A 20,114-nucleotide genomic window follows, 5' to 3' on the forward strand; every position below is an offset into this window, starting at 1 on the left:
ATATTCTGAACTGAAACAAGTGGTTGTGTGCAAAATGATTGAATAGAATTATCCTGATTTCTTTGCTGTTTTTGATGGCAAAATTTTGGAACTTAAGACTAAAAAGGTAGTCTCTGTAATTGGGAAAAGAGATCATTAACCTTTTCTTCCGGAGTGTGAATTTGTGTGTCCACTGGGTTTTCAGCAGGACAGAATGACTAACTCTGCTTTGAAGGAAGCAGATGAAGGAATTAAACACAGATTACCTACAGGTTGGAAAACCCTTGGGGCAGCTCCTTTTTATCTTGCATTTTGTCTTGTGAGGTTGACAGTTTTTCAGTCTGAGATATCCCCAACACTTCTGCACAAACCCTCAGCAGTAGAACTATAATGAAGACTTTCCAAATAAAGTTTATTTCATTACATAAATATTAGCACAGACTACCTGTAGCATGCTAAGAAAACTGTGCCAAACCTCACATCTACCCAGTTGCATAGCTACAACAGGGAGCTACCTGCAGTGATCAGTCGTGGAAGTCTCCCTGCTCAGCTCACTCAAATGTACTCCAAACCCACATTTAGAGCAACAGCATAGTCAGTATTTAGAAGGGCAGAGGAAAACATGGCATTTTTTGTGACTCACGTGATGAGTTCCTTTTTGAGATCTCTTGAATGGAGCTTGGGTTTAGGACTTGGTATGGAGATATCTCCTGGATATTTTTTTTCTTCCATATTTTCTGGAGAACTCACTGGATCTTTCTGAAATATTAGATGAGAATGTGAAAAAAAGTTTCTCTTGACAAGACCTTCCACATTTTCAACAAGTAACTTGAATGTCTTGTAAAACAAGTGTTTTGTGCCATAAGAAGTGATGAGGAGAGATTAAGAAAGTTTAATACATTAATAATTTCAAGAAATCATAGGTAGACTTTTTAAAATGTTGAACTGTATACTTGTGAAATTGTTTCTGAAAGTAGATGCTGTTTTAAGCTGTACATAAGGAAAATCAGGTTTAGATTTACATAACGCTGATAAAGATCAAAGAAAAATACACAGGGAAAATTAAAGTGGCTTTGGAATAAATGGAGCCAAACAAGATTTCAGCAAGTATATCCTTGATTTTTCTGTGCAAGTACCTCACTGAGTTTTGCACACAAAGTGAGTACCATTGTGCCATATTGTGTTACAAAATTATAATCATAAAGTTATTGTACATAAAAATATATAAATGCAAAACTTTATAGGTTTGTAGAATGCAATGATTTGTCTTATGCAAAGAGAAGATTCTTGTTAAAATAAAATCTTCAGAAAAAAACACTGACATTTTCTTATCAGCAGGCTGGAAAGGGTGGTTATTGATTTCTACTATTTGTAGATTAAAATCATCACCATTACAAGGCTGTTTGATGGATGGTACAGACTATGGGTATTAAGTCCTTTGGGAAGGCATTTTGGAAATCCAGAGCCCTGAAGAATATTACATTTTCATTTTCTGAAACAAAAAGGTCCTTGACAATTTCAAATAGCATTTTATATTGTTTTGAGGATTAATGTTTTCAATTATTATTATTTTTATGAACGCTAAATATTTCCTTTCTTGACGTATGCTCTGTGGATATTGTGTTATTCAAGAAATCTCCAAAACCCTTAACATCATTTATCAAATCTCTATAAATCCCTGCTGGGAATTCATGTTCTGACTTCACTCTGATACTCAGGCAGGTAGCACCCAAAGTTTACCGCATGTAGGAGCAGAAGCTGCTGCCTGCGGTTAAGGGGAGAAGCTTCCAGTTTCTGCTGAACTCTCAGTGTTGGTGCTGTAGATGCTCTGGGCTTGTGCAGCTGATGAATGTGCCAGGACAGAGGGGCAGGGATGTCTGCAGAGCTGTTAAGCACAGAGTGGAGAGCTGAGGAGAATCTGGACTGAAAAGGGAGATTATGCCTAACGGGACTTGTAAGCTCTGCGGGGGTGTTTCTTCTGATAAAGCTTCCATATGGTCCTCAATTCTGGCAGCTCATCTTTGCCTGTTTGGAGACTGGATCCTCAATATGACTTCCTTCTGCTTTCTGATACTGGCTACCTACTGCCTACTATATCTCACACTATACATACATATAGAAACCGTGCCATATTATTGATATATCAATTACTACTGATTATTGGAGCCACATTTGTGGGGTTACTTTGGGATTAATCTCATCTGCTACAAATATAGAAAGCAAAAATGCATATCTTATTTTCTAAAAACTCTTCCATAGTAATTATCAAATAAATCTTTAAAATATAAAAGTAAGCCGATATATTTCATGTTCTTAGAATTTTATTTCTACAGGAAAATTTCACAGAAGAAGTAATACAGAAAATTAAAAAACAAACAAAAAAACAGTATTTCTAAAATGTTCATACAGAAATACTAAATTGTTGAACGTCCTCCATACGTGGTAAACCAAAATGCTAAAGACTGAAAGTGGAAAAAGGAATGAGTTTTATTCAGGGTTCAAGAAACCTGAAAGACCATTTTGGAACATCAAATTAAACATGGCATATGGGGGTGTTTTTGCCCCTGCAATCTGCAGAAAGAGGGTTCTAGTTACTGACTTTGTCTTCAGACATGTTCAGACCTGCCTTTCTTACATATATGCAAATGAAAGATTCTACAGGGATTATCACCATTGTAACACCCCATAAAATCAAAAGCTCCCAAAATAAACCAAAAATTGTGACCTTCTGTTGCCAGGTGAAAGAGCCCAGACATGAAAATAACTCTGAAAATAACCCCAAAAACTCTGAGTAAGATTATTTCCATTTAATGTAATGGAGGTTGAAGAAGGCTGGCTTGTTAGTTGTGCACATTTCCTATCAACTCCAATAGGCTGTATTTGTATTACTGAACTGAAGGCTAATGCTGTGTTTCTAAAGACTTAGTGCATGCCTCAGATGAATCTTAACAAAGTATGAAGACTGGGCACACACCACCTTCCTCCATCTCTTGTCAAGGGTCCATCTGAAAGGAGCCAGGTATAGACAGTGGTGGAAAGACCACTTGGATGCTCTAGTGGGCTCCTGAACTTCATGATGAACCTCAGGATACAACTGCAGCCAGCAAGAGTACCTACAACTGATCATGCTGCAGGGTTTCCTACTATTTTCAGTTATAGCTTGTGTTCTTTATCTCAAATGGAAGATTTGATGAAAAAGAAACTTCTGTGTGTGAGCTATTCATGTCACTGTTTGATACCTGCTGCACAGAGAGGACTGACTATGAATTGTACATATCAGGACTTGACAAAATATGACAGTATTACATTTGATATACACAGCTTCATTTAATGATGTTCCACTGAATGTTTAACAAAAGTAAGATGGCAAGATTAAGGTTGACATAAGTATTTCCACTGCCACCAACATAACTGATACTAAAGAGTTTTGAATTGCAATATTTTCATTTTATATCTTTGAAGGATTTTTTTTTTTTTTTAATTTTAATTGTGGATTTCTTGAATTAACTTTTTGAGATTAACTGTCGTATTTTTTAAACCAACACACATACATGCAAAAAGGCCTGCAAAAAACTTCATAATAACTGCTCCTTTGAAAAAGAAAAAATCTCCTAAGGACCAAAGTGGTAATACAGTTTGCTTCCTGGTTAATATCCCTTAGTATATCTCTAAGGAATGAGATATAGATATATGGATATTTAAACAGATGATTTATTCAGCATTGCCTTTGCAGCTTGTGAAAGACTGCTATTATTCAATAAGTATAAAATCATCAGATGTGTAGAAGATGCAAAAGGAAGACAGCACAACGGGAATGCAAGCAGAAGAATATTAAAACTCCACCTTTCTTGGCCTTTGAGTGTGGCCCAGAAAGGACCACATCTATTTGACATGAGCAGCCCTAAAGACCAAGTATTTCTTGGCCTCCACACTTAGGACTGAGCATTGAGCATCATGCCTTGGGCTGTGTGCTTCCAAAGAGATTTAGCTTGAGATGGAGAGGTAAGCCCTTGGAAAAACACCTTTAGTGCTTCCCACTTTTTGGTCATTTAAGTGATGATCATGACAGCTAATCAAGGCCAAATATATGGATATATATATTTCCTTTGCCATTTCAATTTATTTCATTTATAATTAAACGTTATTAAAATTCTGAAGAATTCCAGACTAAAAGGAAAATCAGAACCAGCCCAATCAGTTCAAATACTACTATTTTCTGTAGAGCATGTGTGTATTCACGCATGCACACTACAGAAAGCAAGCAAGCAATGAAACCCCATTAATGTACAGATGGAAGTTTATATTGATTTCAGCAAAGACCAGAACATAATGGTAACATGAATAACAGATAATAGCATCTGGCACTTTTAACATTTTTAAGCCCTGAAATCTTTGGAGAACTGACAGTTGAACTAACTGACAGCTCTAGTTATTTCTCGACGCTTTCCTTTTGGAGAGATTTTGAGCTTTTTCCAAATTCAGATTTTTTTTTTAAGGGGGCATCTGGACAGGCTATTTCGCTGAGAGAGAGAGAGACAATATTTTCTGGAAATTACCACCAAAATTAAGCAACTGTTGTGCATATGAACCAGATAACAATGAATTAGAAATAGATATAATCAGTCATTTTCTTTGCATGAGGATAACTGCCAGTCTTCGGTTTGCAAAACAGAGCCTCTGGCCTTGAGATCACTGGACTTATAGACATTCCCTGGGATAGCAAAAGCTCACAGAAGAGGTCTGGGTCCAGAACCTCCATTGGGAACAAACCATACAGTGTCAAAGCAAAGAGTGCAAGGGGCAAGAGAGCGTGAATGGGCATCTTTATGTCCTTTTGGGTAGTATGCTGATGCCTCCAGTTCCTTGTACCAGTGCCAAGGAAGCAGGCAGCCACCTATCTCAGCTTTCTGAAAGTCCAGCAGGGAGCAAGGGGATGCAGAGATGCTTCTATCGTAGCTCTTTCTCTGAGCTGTGGTGGTAGCAGGGAGGAAGAATGGAATGACAGGCACCCTGCCAAGTCTGTGACACCAATTGATCCCCTGCAGCAAGGCAGTTTTCTCAAAGCTGGACATGCTTATCCATTATGTGGAATGAAGGGGGCCTTCAGTCTACCACTTCATATAAAATGTGCTCCAAAGCCCTGATATGGGGACCATGCTCTCAGAGCCTCATGGCTGAGTCAGAGAGCATCATCAGCTCTGCAGAAGTTACAGAAACATACTCGTCAAGACAACCCTGCCTCCAAGAAATGATCCACCATGGTGCAAATGTCTCATTTTGGCAGGTCTCTACCTAGTGCTGACAGATTTTTGTTCTTTTTGCAACTAAATTGTCTTTTATTTCCAGGTGTTTTTGAAATTGGAAGCCTGAATCCCCCACCCTCAACCTTAAACAGCTTTACCCCGTCTATGTCTTTTTAATGTGCTAGTTTTGGTATCTGAAGAAAAGATAATTTCATAATTATTAAAATGTTCAAATACCATTATTTAATATATAAAACTAAATGAGAAGGAAATGTATTTGCAGATGAATAAAAACTCCAAAGTGGGACATCTTTTATTCTACTTCAGAAAACTATCAATCAGGCTTGTTTATGTTAATTACCAAGATTTTACCCAATTTGACTGAAAAGGTTCTGATGGTCCCTTTCTAATTTTAGAAAAAAAAATGTCCCCCATGTTCAGACAGTCTCAAAAAAAAAAAAAAAAAAAGGGACAGAACCTGCCAGTATAACAGAAGAAAAGGACAGAAAGACAATAGGAAACTATGCTACCATGTTGCCAAGATAGGATAAATAGACATAAATAGACATGACAGAGCAAATTATAAACAAATTATAACAAAACCAAAATGAAGACCATTATCAAGTTGGAAGTGGCAATCTAGAAGATTAGCCATGAAAAATGCAAAGTTACTAAATAAAACCATTTACTGAAATTTTAATTGCTCATCTTTGCTGCATTTTCAAGTTTGAGCTTTTATATTTCCTTGGATAGGTTGAAAAGAGAAGACATCTGTATGTACTCATATATTTTTCCCATGCTCTTTCCGTATGGGATAAAAATCACCACAATCGGTGGAAAGTATTTGTATATCCTTCTGTGCTACTTGTAGCCAAAACCTTCAGGAGTTACTAGCAATACCTTTATTTCTGAATTTATGCTCTCCATCTGACTTCTCAACCATTAGACTCACATGTGAGATCTAAGATTCACTGGCAGAGATTTACTGAAATACATTAAAGGTAAAACAAAAAGTTCCTCACTGAAAGAATACCATAGGCAAGGGTCTAAACATGTGTTTAAATACTTGGATATTGAGTTATCTAGAAGGATAAAGAGCGGGAGTGAAAAAAATATGTTTCAACATGAAAAGACTACCTTGGCATTTTTTGTTTTGAGTGCTAGGTCATTTGTGTGTATGTGCTACAGGACTGAGCCATTAGGAAAAAAAATTAAGAAACAGTCTTTAATTGCGCATGCCTTTGATTTCCTTATCTTAGATGCTTATAGGCATTCACAACCCCTATAAAAATGCATGGCTGTTGTTTTCCATCTCTGAAAATAGGCTCTGAGAGCAAGATCTTTCAAAATGAGTAGTTTTTTGTTGTTGTTGTTTTTCCATATCCAACAGAACATTAAAGCTAACTCAATGTTCAAACTTCTACTGTAGAAATAAATTCCCTTTAAACTTCACCAAACTGGTCATCCCAAAGACCACCATCTGACCACTTATCCATGGGAAAAAAATCACTCAGAAACTGAAAAAAAAAAATACCTCTTTTTCTTCTTCTTTCCTGCCATGAGTCTTGCTGTAGTTGATTGGTGTATCCCAGCCTTCCTGCTCACAAAGAGCCTGGTAGAAGGCTGCATTTACCAGGATACTGCTTGTTTTGAAAGGAGATGAGGAAGGAGTGGGAAGTACTGTACTGGAAGAACTGAGAGGCATAACTTTGTCTTGGCTTCGGTTCTTTTTCATGCTCAAATCCAGAGTGCCATTTTCATCCACTTCTATCTCAGCTCCCTGACATGCAACAGGAAACAGAGACATGTTTAGATACGGACATGGTGAGGCTGCAACATAACCATGTGGTGCTTTTAAAGGATAAATATAAATGCTTGCTTTTATTTAAATTTATCTGAATCTAAAACCAGCTTTTCGATTTATATCAGTTATTGTCCAACTCTTAGGCAGACTTAAATGTAGCTTCAGTAATGGTGTCCCTGCATCTCAGCTTAAACATAGTAAGCAGAATTTAAATAAGATGCTTCTAAACCATAACCTATACACCCTAAATCTAGTTTTATTTAAAAAAAGTTTAGCTCTAAATCTTCTTGATCTTTTTACTCTTACAGAGAACTATGACCCCAATTCACTGTTAAAAGCATTAATGCATTGTTTAGGTCACCAACAGCATTACTATTACATATGCTCCCTTCCCCCCACACCCGGAAATATTACAACATCTGCATCATGGGGGAGAGGAGGAGGGGGGAAGAAATATGCCTAAAAGAAACACAGTATGAGATTTTTTAACTAGAGTTTCATGCATCACTGATAATAACATGTTGCCTTAATCATAATTTGGCTTGGAAATGACCTTTAAAAAATTTTCCACAAGACATGGGCTGGACTAGGCCACTAAGGCACAGTTCTGCACTGAGAGTGCTAGACTGGGAGCCACAGGATCATCTTTAGAAGGATGTCCCTGAAGGAGATCTCCAGTATGAGTCAACACAGCATTTGCTACTCTGGGAAGCAAAGCAATCATCAGCCCCTGATTGTAGGGCATTGTTCACTTTGGAGAGAGACCCAACTTCTATTTCTGGGCTGGAAGAACATCTCAGAGCAGTTCTTGCTCATAGGAAGGGACAAGGGCTGCTTAGCATTAAGAGGAGGACCAGGGAAGGAAAGCTCCCTGTTCTGCCTTCCACAGAAAAACAGTAAAACCTCTTCTTGGAATGACAAAAGGCTTCTGAAAGTGCAACTTACTAATGGAAGCAACAAAAAAATTCACATTATGCTCTCTAGTGTGTTGTGAGGACTCACCCAGAGTTTTTTGTGTATCAAGGGACCAGTATTTCTTTCTGCTTCTGGACACAGGCCCAAGTAGGCTTTTGCATGCCCATATCATCCTTGAAGAAGATAAAAATCTTCTTGCTAATGCTCATTGATGAGATATAGTTCCTTTGCTCTCTCCCCATGGAAAGATAACTAATAACCTGCTGGTGATTTTACCACCGTGAACTTCTCTGTGGATATTGCAGTTCCATTCTAGAGATAATTGCCAAGATGACCTTTGTTTAGATTTATTTTATTTTTTTTATCTTCTTTTTCTTTCCTTTCTTTTTGATCTTTTGCTCTTGCTATTTCAAAACACTGTCTGGAATTAATGTGTATGTCTTAAGCAGGGAGCAACACTGCATATTGAAGTATAGGTAGGGATGAGTATAAGATTGGTCTGCGCTAGTGACAACAGTTATTAAAGTCAAGTAGGGGAAGAGGTGAAAAACATGGCTTCTGAAGGAACACTCATTGTCTAGTTGTATATGTTAACCTAAATAAATTGGAAAATATACAGAACTATAGAGTTAAATGACAAGGTCATAGAAAGTAATATCCATGTTGAATGCCATATTTAATGCTGCTGTGTCTTCCTGTTATTATAATCAGTACTATTTGCATCACCACGAAGCTCAGAAGATGTTTGGCAATTTGGGGCTAAATGTGAAACTTAGGAGAGAGTCATATAAACCCACACAGAGCCTTCCTAACTTGAATAATATAAAAGTAAGCCTGTATCATAAATGAATCACTTACATCTTCTGTTTTAAAACAAAAAGATATGCCCAGAGGGCGAGTTTTCCCATTTTTTTTAGACCTCTTTCTTAGGAAGGGGTGAGACTCCAACAGAGAGAATCCCTTTCTCTTTCTTCCTATTAGCTATTGCTGGAGCTTAAATGATTAGTCTATCATTTAATGGTTAAAGATAGGGCAGTCAAACTTATCCTTACTTAAGTTTTCTAAATACAATTATGATGAAACAGAGAATTCTTCCACTGTGCTGAAAAATGTGACATGGCCAACCCAGCTGGACTGAAGGCACAAGCTTCCTTCATGCAGCCATGTCTTCTACCACTGTCAGAGGCGACTCATTTAAAGGTGAAATGCATCTGATGGAATATTTCTAATCAGATGAAAACTTTTGGTAGGAGATGAAGATTGAGGGCTTAGTGATCTCTCCTTACTCAGGGACCCTGATTCTATTTTGTGTCCATGGGCCTATGACAGATGCCCACCTAGACTGAAGCACTACCAAGCCATCTGCTTTTCCCCAGTTCAGAAACTCAGACACCTCTTATATTTGCTTCTCCTGCATGATAAAGTTCACATTTTCAATCATACAGCTTAAAGAGAGAGATGTTTTATTATATTTATGGGAAGTAAATACACTTCTAATATGTTCATACTAAGACGCTTTGGTTATATCTTTCTGCCCCTTTTTAGTAAATAGTTTAATCTCCTGTGATAGTTTTAAGCCCTGAATTTGACAGTGCAGCTTATCCTGGATAATAACTTAGTAACCACAACATCTTATGCCATCTGTATAATATCAAATACATTTTTATAACAGCATTAATAAACCTTAGTTACAAAAATCCAAGATATTAACTATATCAGTGCCAAGAGCACACTCCAGGATCTGACAATAGAGCTCTGCCATGATCGCCCCAGTGTTTTTTGGCTTCCTAGTTGATATGTAACTATAGCAATGAAACAGAGCTACAGTAATCAAGTTTAATGACCAATGTAAAGTAAAATGCTAAATATTGTAGTTGCTGACATTTTTCATAATAAAAAAAACTTGGGTTAAGTCTGCACAACCAACATTCACATAAAATTCCAGACCTCTGTGACAGATGGCTTAGAAAAGGAAGCCATGTGACTGGGCTGCAGTAGTTTTATAGTGCAAAACCCATAAATAGTGCAGATTCTCTGTCACTGACAAAATATCAGCTACTCAGAAGGCAACAATGACAACAAAAAAGACCAAAAGCAGTCAAGGTTCCCTCCTCGATGAAACTGCATAGAAAAATGTCAGGAAACATCATTTCTGAGAAACAGTTAGCATTAGCTGCAACAAGGAGCTTTGGGTGATAAGCAGAACATTTTACTAATGTGGATATTTAGAGGTTCCTCAGCACTTTCCTGAAATTCACATAGAAGTTGGGTTGTCCAACATGTACCTAATTCTGGTCAGGAAAGGCTGGGTTGTGTGTTTGTGAAGTAGAGTACAGATGGGGTTTAAGTGAGCTCACAGATGCACACAACAATTAAATATAGTCATGGAAAAATATCCCCTTTTGCCCATCACAGGATGGATCACACGTTTACAGCATGGCTTTTTATTCAGAACCGTATAAAATAGCTCTCACTTTGCTGCATTCATAGTAAACTCCAAATGGCAGAGCAAAAAGAGAGGATGGTCAGAGCTACTGCTCCAGTTTTCATTCCGGCTCTCATCCCACCCTCCTCTCAATATGTCTCCTTTGCTTGTTTTACCATGTTTATTTTTACATTAATTTTAAAATGGAACTAAAAAGACTAAAATGGCAAATGGCAAAAAAATGCTAGAGCAATGCTATGACATGCTGACAGAAAATGGCACTTACTGTGCTTAGCTAAGACTTTTAAAGGCTATGTTCTTAGTAAAAGCAAGATCTTATTACTGTTGACTCTAGTGCATGCAAGAACTGGCCTATATGTACCCATTTATCATGACATATTTAAAATATAGCTACAGAAACAATGTACATTTTTCTGATTCTTCCTTAAAAATGTAAATAAAGTAAGGATGTGAATGTAACTTATTACATGTGAATGTAACTTATTACTTATTACTAACATATTAGTTTACAGCTGTATGAATTTTTGGAGCCTGATTTTGATCTTATTTACATTTACATTTATGCTAGTGCAAACTAGGGAAAAATCCACTAAAACAATGAAGAAAAATCTACAAGGGTGAGAGGAGACATACAGTAATTAAATTCAGGTTACTCCTTATCTACTCCCACATCAGTGACAGTGCAATCACCCCCACAGGTTTTACAAGCAGCTGGAAAAAGAAGTTCAGAATGACAAATGAGAGAAAAATGACTGAAGTGTATTTTCTTTATTCCATGACCTATTCAGTGAAAAGATAAGGTACAAGTAGTACTCTATGAAGAATATGCATCTAAAATGAACACTAATATAAATTTGTACACTAAAAAAAATGGTTTCTGTCTTCTTCAAATGTTTAGAGTCAAGCTTTTTGTCAAATATTTAGTCAAGTACTTTAAAGTTAAGTTTTTTCAGTCTCCTTTATTTTATGACATAAATATTACAAAATATTTCCTAGTACATTATTTAGCCTTATCCTTAGAACTCAACTATATAAGCTAAAAATAAAGTATCCTTTTTTTTTTGTGATAAATTACTCTTGCATTTTTTCATACGTTTTTCACCCCTTCTATAGCTCACAACATTTAATACTCTGCAGTGTGTCTCAAGTAATGATTACAAGGTAAGCCTTATCTCATAGCTGGATCAGAAAGAGTGAATTGTTATGTCTGCATGAATCTTATTTTAAACCCGTGACCTTAGGGAGATTGTATCATTACATATAAGGGGTTTCATGTATCCTTTGGTTGGCATCAGCCATAGCACTTAATACTAAGTAAGTATAAAGAAACAACATTATCAATGATTTTGCATTCCCACTAGCAGTTCAGTCTGCATCAGAAAGCTCAAAAGGGCTCTTAACTTCTGGTACTGAGAATAACTCTGTAACTAGTACCTTGCCATGTATACGTACACTATTCTTAATGTAACTGCATCCAAAAGAGTACAATTTCTTCTATTCACAGCCAATAAGAATAAATGCATTTGTTACTCAGTTCTTCAGATTTAAATTTAAACTGCGTTCTTCTGCAGTAAACTAAAATACTAATCTGAATAAAAAGGAAAAAAAAAAAAAAGAAAAAAAGAAAATCTGTAACTGCCTAGCAATGTTTGAGATACAAATGAAGTCACAGTTTCAGCATAGAGCAATTCACAAATTAAAAAAAAAGGCAGCCAAGAACTTACTCAAGGACCAATATGCACAGCAGTAAAACAGAATAGAACCTATGATATTCTTGGCTGATTTTTCAACCTCTACTTAGGCTTTAAGGTATTTGGAATAAAGGAGTGCCTTAGAAATGTGCTAAGTACTAACTACACTGTTGAAATAATTGATGTAATTATCACCGTCATCAATATCCAAGAATGGAGAGATGACATCATTTTGTTCAAAAACAGAATTTGAACTTTAAACATTTTTAGCAAGTGTCATTTTTTGTTTTCTTTTAAAGCATAGTGTGCATATGCCATTTTGTCTAAACAGGTGGGAAAAGCACCAAAACATTCAACAAAATGTTTGGCAAGCAGTAGTGATGAGGATACAGATAAATTGCATTGCTCGCAACTACCTCTGTGAGATGTGAATGTGCTGAGGCTGTACATAGCAAAGATCCCTGGATGTTACAATGATGTAGACTCTTGCACTGTGCTAGAAAGTGCAGGCTAAGTGTTCCAATGGAGTCCTTCTGTTGAATTCAATAGGAGATGAATGAAGCTGCAAATGAATATGCAGACCAGGGTATTGGTTTGGCGTACAGACCACATGAGAATTAGCTGATGGTTGTAATATCCAGGGGAAACGTTTATAAAAGTTACAGGTGTCTGCACCTGTGGGGTTGAATGGCATAGACACTGTAACATTACTGTGGCACTTTTAAAAAACAGTATCAGGAAGTATATGATTATCTTAATATATTGCATACAGCTGATAGATAATTCATGGAGAAAGCTTAAGATCCATTTTACTGCCCACTTAAGAGTAAATGCATTCTTTAAATTAATTTATTTATAAAATAATAATTTTTATATAGAATTATTAGGAAAATTACATTGGTATTTGTAATTGTACATTGGTTCTCTTTGTGAAGTTCTGCTTACTGACAGCACTGTGAATGTGTAACCGGATTTCACTACCGTTGAAACAATTCTCTCTTTTTACTTTTTTTCTTCTCCTTTTTGAACTGATACGTAAGGAATGTGGGGACATTCCCTAATATAATTGAAAATCCATTAAATTAATGAAATTTGAAACTATTCAGTAAAAAACAGTCACTTTTTCATTTAAGTGTTATCTATATTTACAGGGAAGTCATGAACAGTCAAGGTAAAATGTCCAACTCTTACTAAAAATTTGGCAATGCTAGGAGGTCAAGAAGTAAAATCTGAGTGACAAAAAGAAAAAAAAATGACTTCAAGAAAAAACTTGTGCTAAAAATGTTTTGGTGTTTTCCCCATCTATTTAAACAAGGCAACATACACACTATGTGCCTTGAGAAAACAAGAAAATGACAATTGCTTGGAACGTCTGAAGTTGAAGTTCTGCTGTTAAAACTTAGAAACACAATATTTTGACAGATCTGACTATTTCAGATGTACTTGCAAAAGGTTTCCTACCATATCCTCTGCAGGCCCACTGGCCCTCGTTCTGTCACACTGGCTCCCATTTGCAAAGCGTAATGGCTTGGATTGGTGAGAAGCTACCTGGTGCTCACATAAGAGTAAAGGCCTTTACAGGTTAGGAGTTTTGATCTGCTAAACCAAGGATGATGGTAATCAGGTATTCTTTGGCAAGGAATGAAAGAATGTGGCAGGTGCAGAGCTGAGAGTTCTGATACTATGGAGCACTAAAAACAACCACCCCACACAAGGGTTTTCAGACCTGGTGAATGTGTGTATTATCAACAACAGGAAAAAGAAATAATTAAATCTGTAGTCATCTGTTGATGGTGTATTACTTGAGTCCAAACACTGAAAAAGTCCTCAGGAGATGTTTTTGATGATCTAAAAATATATAAGATAATCTAGCAGTTAAACATTTACATTTGTGACCAATACAAGCCACAAGACAATTCAGAAACATTGATAAATAGATGGTTGTATCTTTTAAAAATACCCTTAAGTTTGCTTCATATTTTAAAATAAGAAAACATCTTCACTGAAGGGAGTTTTCTAGAAATGTATTTCCACAATTTCCTGTTTGAGCCCTGAAAGTAATAAATAGCCAAAACCAAATAAAAACGGGTTTTGTGTGGTTTTGGCCACCAAATCTGTTTGGGGCTTACTTGCCTGTGTGCTAGCCAGAAGCTAATTCTGATTCTTCTGTCAGATGTTTTGTAGCAGTATGCCCTCCAGAAAGTCTGGCAAAAGTGGAGGCAGGCAGATAGCAAGGTATGCAAGTGATTTTCTTTTAGGCTGGATTCTTGGCTCTGAAAAAGGAGTAAGCTATGTGCCCCAAGTGTCCCTCCATATCGTTACTATTATGTTCACTTCCATTCAAACCTTCCCCATGATTTGGCAACTGTGAAGCAGGTATAGAGGAAAAAATCTTTGGGTTATGCCTGGTCCCTTTATTGCTCTTCTCTGGCAAGAAAGGTCTGTTGCTAAGGTCAGCCAAAGGCTGCAGCAGCCATTTAATCCAGCCATTGGCATCAGTTTTCATTTCCCTGCTAGAAGTCTGTATTGAAGACCAGTGGAAGGAGGTCTCTGCTGCAGCTATCTGGAACAGATCTGCCACCCGCAAAAGATTCCATGATAAATATTTGGGGTAGACAGTGTTACAAGGGATGCATGTGGACATATTAACACTAGAACATCTACTCTGTGGCACCTGACAACACTGGTTTCAAGACCCAAGACTCCACAAATATAAATGAAAGTCAGCAAAACAGGAAATACTGCTCTGCAAAGGAACATGACTTGTAAGAGCTGACAAGGTGTAACATTTATGGTAAAATAAGTGGTTCCCCTCAAAGGATAATAGTGAACCTCTTAGGAGTGGTGAATGGAGGCAGAACAAAATTTTTAAGCCAACAGCTACAGAAGCCACCTCTAGCCAGCCTGAGACTAGTACTGTAACAATCATCATAGAGTGACACTGACTTCCAGAGACAGAGTTCATCTGTCTTTTGGAACACATATCAAGACTCAGAGTTCCATAGCAGAAACACACCTGATATTTGGTGTCTTGATAAATACACCTCTTTCACTCCCCAATGATCTCTTCTCAACGTCTTGCAATGGCAAAAGCTTTCAAAAGTTTCATTGCAGTGGAGCATGTATGACTTTAATGCAAATAAATAAACAACAATACTCCCATAATCATAGTCATAAGAAGAAAATCTTGCCTATTTTCATCAGCATTATAATACTATGTAATGGCACAGAAAATAAGGCTTATAGCTCACACAGTACCATTTGTAAATCACAAAGATCTGTGAGGAAATGCAGAGCAGAAACCAAAACATGAAAGCCACACAAACATCTATGATATTAGGCAGCTTTCCATTATGACAGACTTGCCCAAATTATCTATCTCCGAACGCTGTGGGTCTGATTCTCCCCTCCCAGTAGCAGAAAGTACCATTTTACCAAAGTCACTCATTTCTCTCCCTATACCTTGTCAAACAAACTGTTATGAGCTCAGAATGCAACAGACTCTATAGGTGTAGTTCTGTTGCATTGCAAGCAAAATATCACCTTGATTAATTTATTTTTACTATCCTCCAAAATGATTGCTAATGGCTGGATTCAGAGAGAGGAAAATTCCCTCTTTAAACAGATCTAACACATTATCTACCACAGATTGTTGCTGGATTTCAAATATCCTTCTTTTTTTCTTCCCACAAAACAGCCCCCTTGTATTTAATGCTCAATTATGAAAAGAGTAACAACATAATTCCTGCTATTTATTTATTTTTATCAGAACTGGTCACTACATTACTGATTTTTTCTCTGTCTCTCTTCAAAAGAGCATGCAAACAGAAGCCTCCTTTTTGGGGATTTAATGCAGTCACTAACATGAAAGACAGTTTATTCGCACAGTTCAGTAGCTAGCACACCCTCCAGGTTCTTGGACTACCCTACCTTGGCAGACAGACTCTGTGGTTTGTTGGAGAGGATCTCTGCTGCTTCCCTGCAGCGGGTGGAAAGGTTCAGGATAGCAGCAGCTGCTGCTATGTGGGTGTCTTCACTACATTGACCGTAGCTATAAGAGTTGGCATGGCAAGGGCTCTGTGTGTGGGCGCTAGCACTAGGCAGTCGATTAGAAAATTTCACTGGATTTGAAAAATGCTTTGCTGTTGAAGAGAGATTTGATTAGCAATTGCATATATGCGATTTTTCCCAATAAATAGTCTTGTTTCTCAGACTACAATTTTATACATTAAAATATTCAAAGAATACATTTAAAACAATCAATTTCCTACTGGTTCTAATGGTTTTCTGTAAAAGTGGCTTCAGAAACATGTTAATTTAATTTTTAGCAGAAAAATGACTTTGCAATATACACATTTTTCAACAAAGCATCTGAGACTTTTACTAAGAATTTTTTCATTCCTTAGTCAAGCATTAAATGCAACAACGTCTAAGGAAAGACTGAACAAAGATTAATGCATTATCAGCTGTGACCTGATGACACTGGTTGGCAAATGCAATTTCAAATATATCCTTATAAAGGCTTCCTCTTAGAGCTCTACTGTGTAAAAAAATAAAATAAGTGACTTGTCCAGTCTTTCCTAAAACAACATTGCTTACCCTACTTAAATTACCCTACTTAAATTAATAACTCTGTTATTTACATGGCTTTGTACATATGAATAAGGAGAACAAGATCGGTCTCTTGAATGAACTCCAAGTGATAGAAAAACATTACCTGTTAGGAGTATTCAGTCTTGTTTTTGTGGAAAGTTTAGTAATTTGTTTATCTTTTAATCAATTAAAAAACATACAAACAAACAAAACAAGAAAAAAAAAAGAAACTGAAACAACCAACAGTGAACATTCAGAATAAAAGTGGTCTTAGCTGACCTTTTAATGTTGGTTATCATTTGGAATAATACACAGATTCACTAGGCTAGAGGTCAGTTAAGAAGGAAGAACTAACAGGTGAACAGAAAAGCACTTTCACAGACAAAAGTGGCATTTGTGGATCTGTTTTCTCCTCCATCAGCAGCACTTCCTCCAAAACAGGTAGAAAGAACTCTGCTCTCTGTTCTGGATTTTGGAGTTTAAGATGTCACTAACTGATGCTGTGAAAACACAGCACAGTGATCTCAGCACTTAGTAAGCAATAATAATTTATTTTGTCTGTAGCTCTTCCAGTGTCATACAAAGATAGAGTAAGCAAAATCCAATTTCTCAGCCTACATCCAGATACACCAAGAACATTTCTGCATATAGCCATCTGCTTGCTACATAAAGATCTGAGCCCCAAGGCTCTGGATCCCTTTGTATGTAGAGCTTTGGATGAGTGCATTTTAATGATAAGACCTACACAAGACATTCAAGAAATCTTTCCTCAAACTTGGGATGCTGTACAAGAAATGCTTGTTTGTGTGCACTGACTGTAGCTGAATGCCGTGTTCGTTTTTCCTAAATACTGGCGGCACCTCAGTAGAGCAATACATAAGAGCTTCATGATTCAGCTTTCCCTTTCTCCAGTGCAAATGAAAAAGGATTTATCTATCCTGCTGTAAGACTATAGGACAAGTAAGAGGGTCTTCATTTTAGCAGTTACTAAATCTAATTTCAAATTAGATTTAAAGAGCAATAAGGTGCTTTTTCCCTAAAACCACCCTAAAATACAAAAAAAAAAAAAAGCAAGCTATGAAGGATGCCTGTTTTGTCAACAAATCAAGTTTATAAATGCAGAATCCACAGAGGACTAATGATGTGTTTTTGGCTAGATACATATTTACATAGGATGCTGAACCAATCTCTACATCACAGCTTCTTATTGCCAACTTTTATGTTTCTGCACAAACGCTCACCTGCCATTTTACTTTCACCTTTCCATTTAAATAATAGCTATACACTGCAATCTTGCAAGAACAACAGGCTGTAAAATTCAGTCCTGATATACATTATACATAAATTGCATATGTATAGATTTGCATTTATATAAAAACATTTCAATAATTTTTCCTTGAAATGAACCTGTGAAATAGACATGCATCTGTGAAAAGAGACAGCTAATAAAGAATATTCAATTTTACAAACAAAATTGGAAAATCTGCCACCCAAGAAGCTGGCAATGCACATATTTGCTTACATCTGAACAAGCCTATTTTCTAGGCCAGATAAATATCTGCTTTTCATTTGGAATTTTAAATGAGGTATTTATACATATACACAAATGCATAGATACCTCCATATATATATATATTCTATATAAACATTCAGACACTTGCACAAATAAATAGAGAATTTTTATATATATAAAAATATATATAATATATTATTTGAAGTATATTATGTTGTATATGTGTACATATACATATTAAAAAATTCTGCTTTTCTGTTCACCTTACTATGAAAGTTCTCCTTCCTTGGTTGAAGTTAGATGTGATTTCCTTTTTTTTTGTTTTGTTTTGTTTTGTTTTCCTTTACATATTTTTTCCCCATGAACAACAACAACAAAAGCCAGAAGAGAATCTTCTGTCATATTGCTTTGGATTTACTCTAATCTGAACCTATATATGGTGCAACTAAACTCTTTTCTTCCATTTCCTTCGTGGAAACTGAATTGTTTGTTTCTTGAAACTAGATTATGTTATAATGGTCAGATGGCAGAATCTTGCTGAAGTTTGCTATGAAGTTTGTGAAGAGTATCTGCAATAAATAATCCCTGTTCACACATGGCATCTCATTTGTACAGAGGATTACTTCAGCAAATCTGTAAGTGATGCAAGCAGGAACATCTTGATAACAATTTGATGCACTGGCTATATCTGCATTACAAATATGGTGTAGTGCAGAAATATGGGAGATCAAAATGAATTAAATCCAGCCCTCGAAACAATGCAGCTGAGGCACGTGGTCATCTAGGAGGAACATGTGTATGGATGCAGCTAAAAAGTATCTGAAGTGCCCTTTAAAACCTAACTTGTATTTCCCTTCTACTGCAATTCATAGTATCTTATGCGGACACATTCTATGGGACTTCTCACGGCAGCATGCTCTCACATGAATAATGATATCACAATTTAACCAAGGAGGAAAGTAACAGATAAAATGTAAATCATTCTTTTTCACTCCCCTTTTCCTCTGATAATCACTGTTAAAAGAAACGTCAAAAAAGTAAACCATATGGTGATCCTATTTAGCGTACTAGCAGTTTATATTTAGCAAATTAGTGATTATATTTAGCATTCTGGCAACAAGTGGTTAAAGTGTTTTCTCCAAAGACTTTTTGAATTCTGTAAGTTTGTAATCCGAAGAAACAAAAGAAAAAAAAAAAAAAAAGCCCATTTTCCAAGAGATAATGGAATTTTAAGCTTACATTCAAGGAACTGGGGTGTTTTTCGTCCTTGCACCATGGGTGCCATTGTGCGTTTGCCAAAGACTTGTGCATCAAAGCTGGCATAATCAAATGGTACTTTCCCAAACTTCTCCTTTTCTTTTGTGAGGGTGGATCTGGAGGAAGTGACTGGCTGTGAAGTTCTGTAATTGTACTGAGCTACATCAGGCTGCTTAGTTAAATTTGTGCTGCAAAGAGAAGGAGGACAAAAATGAGAAAGACAAGAAAGGCAAAAGAATATCTAAGTTACATTTTATTGAAAAGTAAGGTACAGTTGCCTCTTGGTATCAGAAAGTGTGGTGGTTTTGCATGTAAAACCTACTGGTAGATGAGTACAAGAAAGAAATTATGTAAGTATGGCTTACCTAGTAGTTCAAAGCTGTACACAAAAATATTTCTAGCATACTCTAGTAATATTGCAAGCAATTTACAAGGAGGATACCAGTTTAATTCTGGATTACCATTGTAGTGTCATGTTTCATTTATCTTTTTTTTTTTTTTTTTCCAAAAAATTGTCTGGATTTTTGCAAGTCACAAAGGACTTGTAGTGCTATGGATCACTATTGTTCTCACTTTACTATGAAGGAATATGGTATAAATTTAATACAAGATGATCTAAAATAATTGGTTCTGCTATTTGGGATGAAAGAATGATTTACAGTGTGTTATTCCA

At 36.4% G+C, this 20,114-nt stretch overlaps 1 protein-coding gene across 5 annotated transcripts in view; it reads right to left on the reverse strand.

The window, feature by feature from the left end:
* ST18 (ST18 C2H2C-type zinc finger transcription factor) overlaps positions 1-20,114 on the reverse strand; it is a 178,108-nt gene that overhangs the window by 20,482 nt on the left and 137,512 nt on the right. For all 5 annotated transcript variants that reach the window (XM_013184970.3, XM_013184971.3, XM_048072433.2 and 2 more), the window contains 4 exons: positions 19,424-19,629; positions 16,009-16,220; positions 6,757-7,002; positions 623-738 (listed from right to left, as the gene is read on the reverse strand). In XM_013184970.3, coding sequence (XP_013040424.1) covers positions 623-738; positions 6,757-7,002; positions 16,009-16,220; positions 19,424-19,629 — 780 coding nt within the window. The remainder of the gene's footprint in view (positions 1-622; positions 739-6,756; positions 7,003-16,008; positions 16,221-19,423; positions 19,630-20,114) is intronic.

This window comes from Anser cygnoides, chromosome 2, assembly GCF_040182565.1.
Source record: "Anser cygnoides isolate HZ-2024a breed goose chromosome 2, Taihu_goose_T2T_genome, whole genome shotgun sequence".
Taxonomy (NCBI): domain Eukaryota; kingdom Metazoa; phylum Chordata; class Aves; order Anseriformes; family Anatidae; genus Anser; species Anser cygnoides.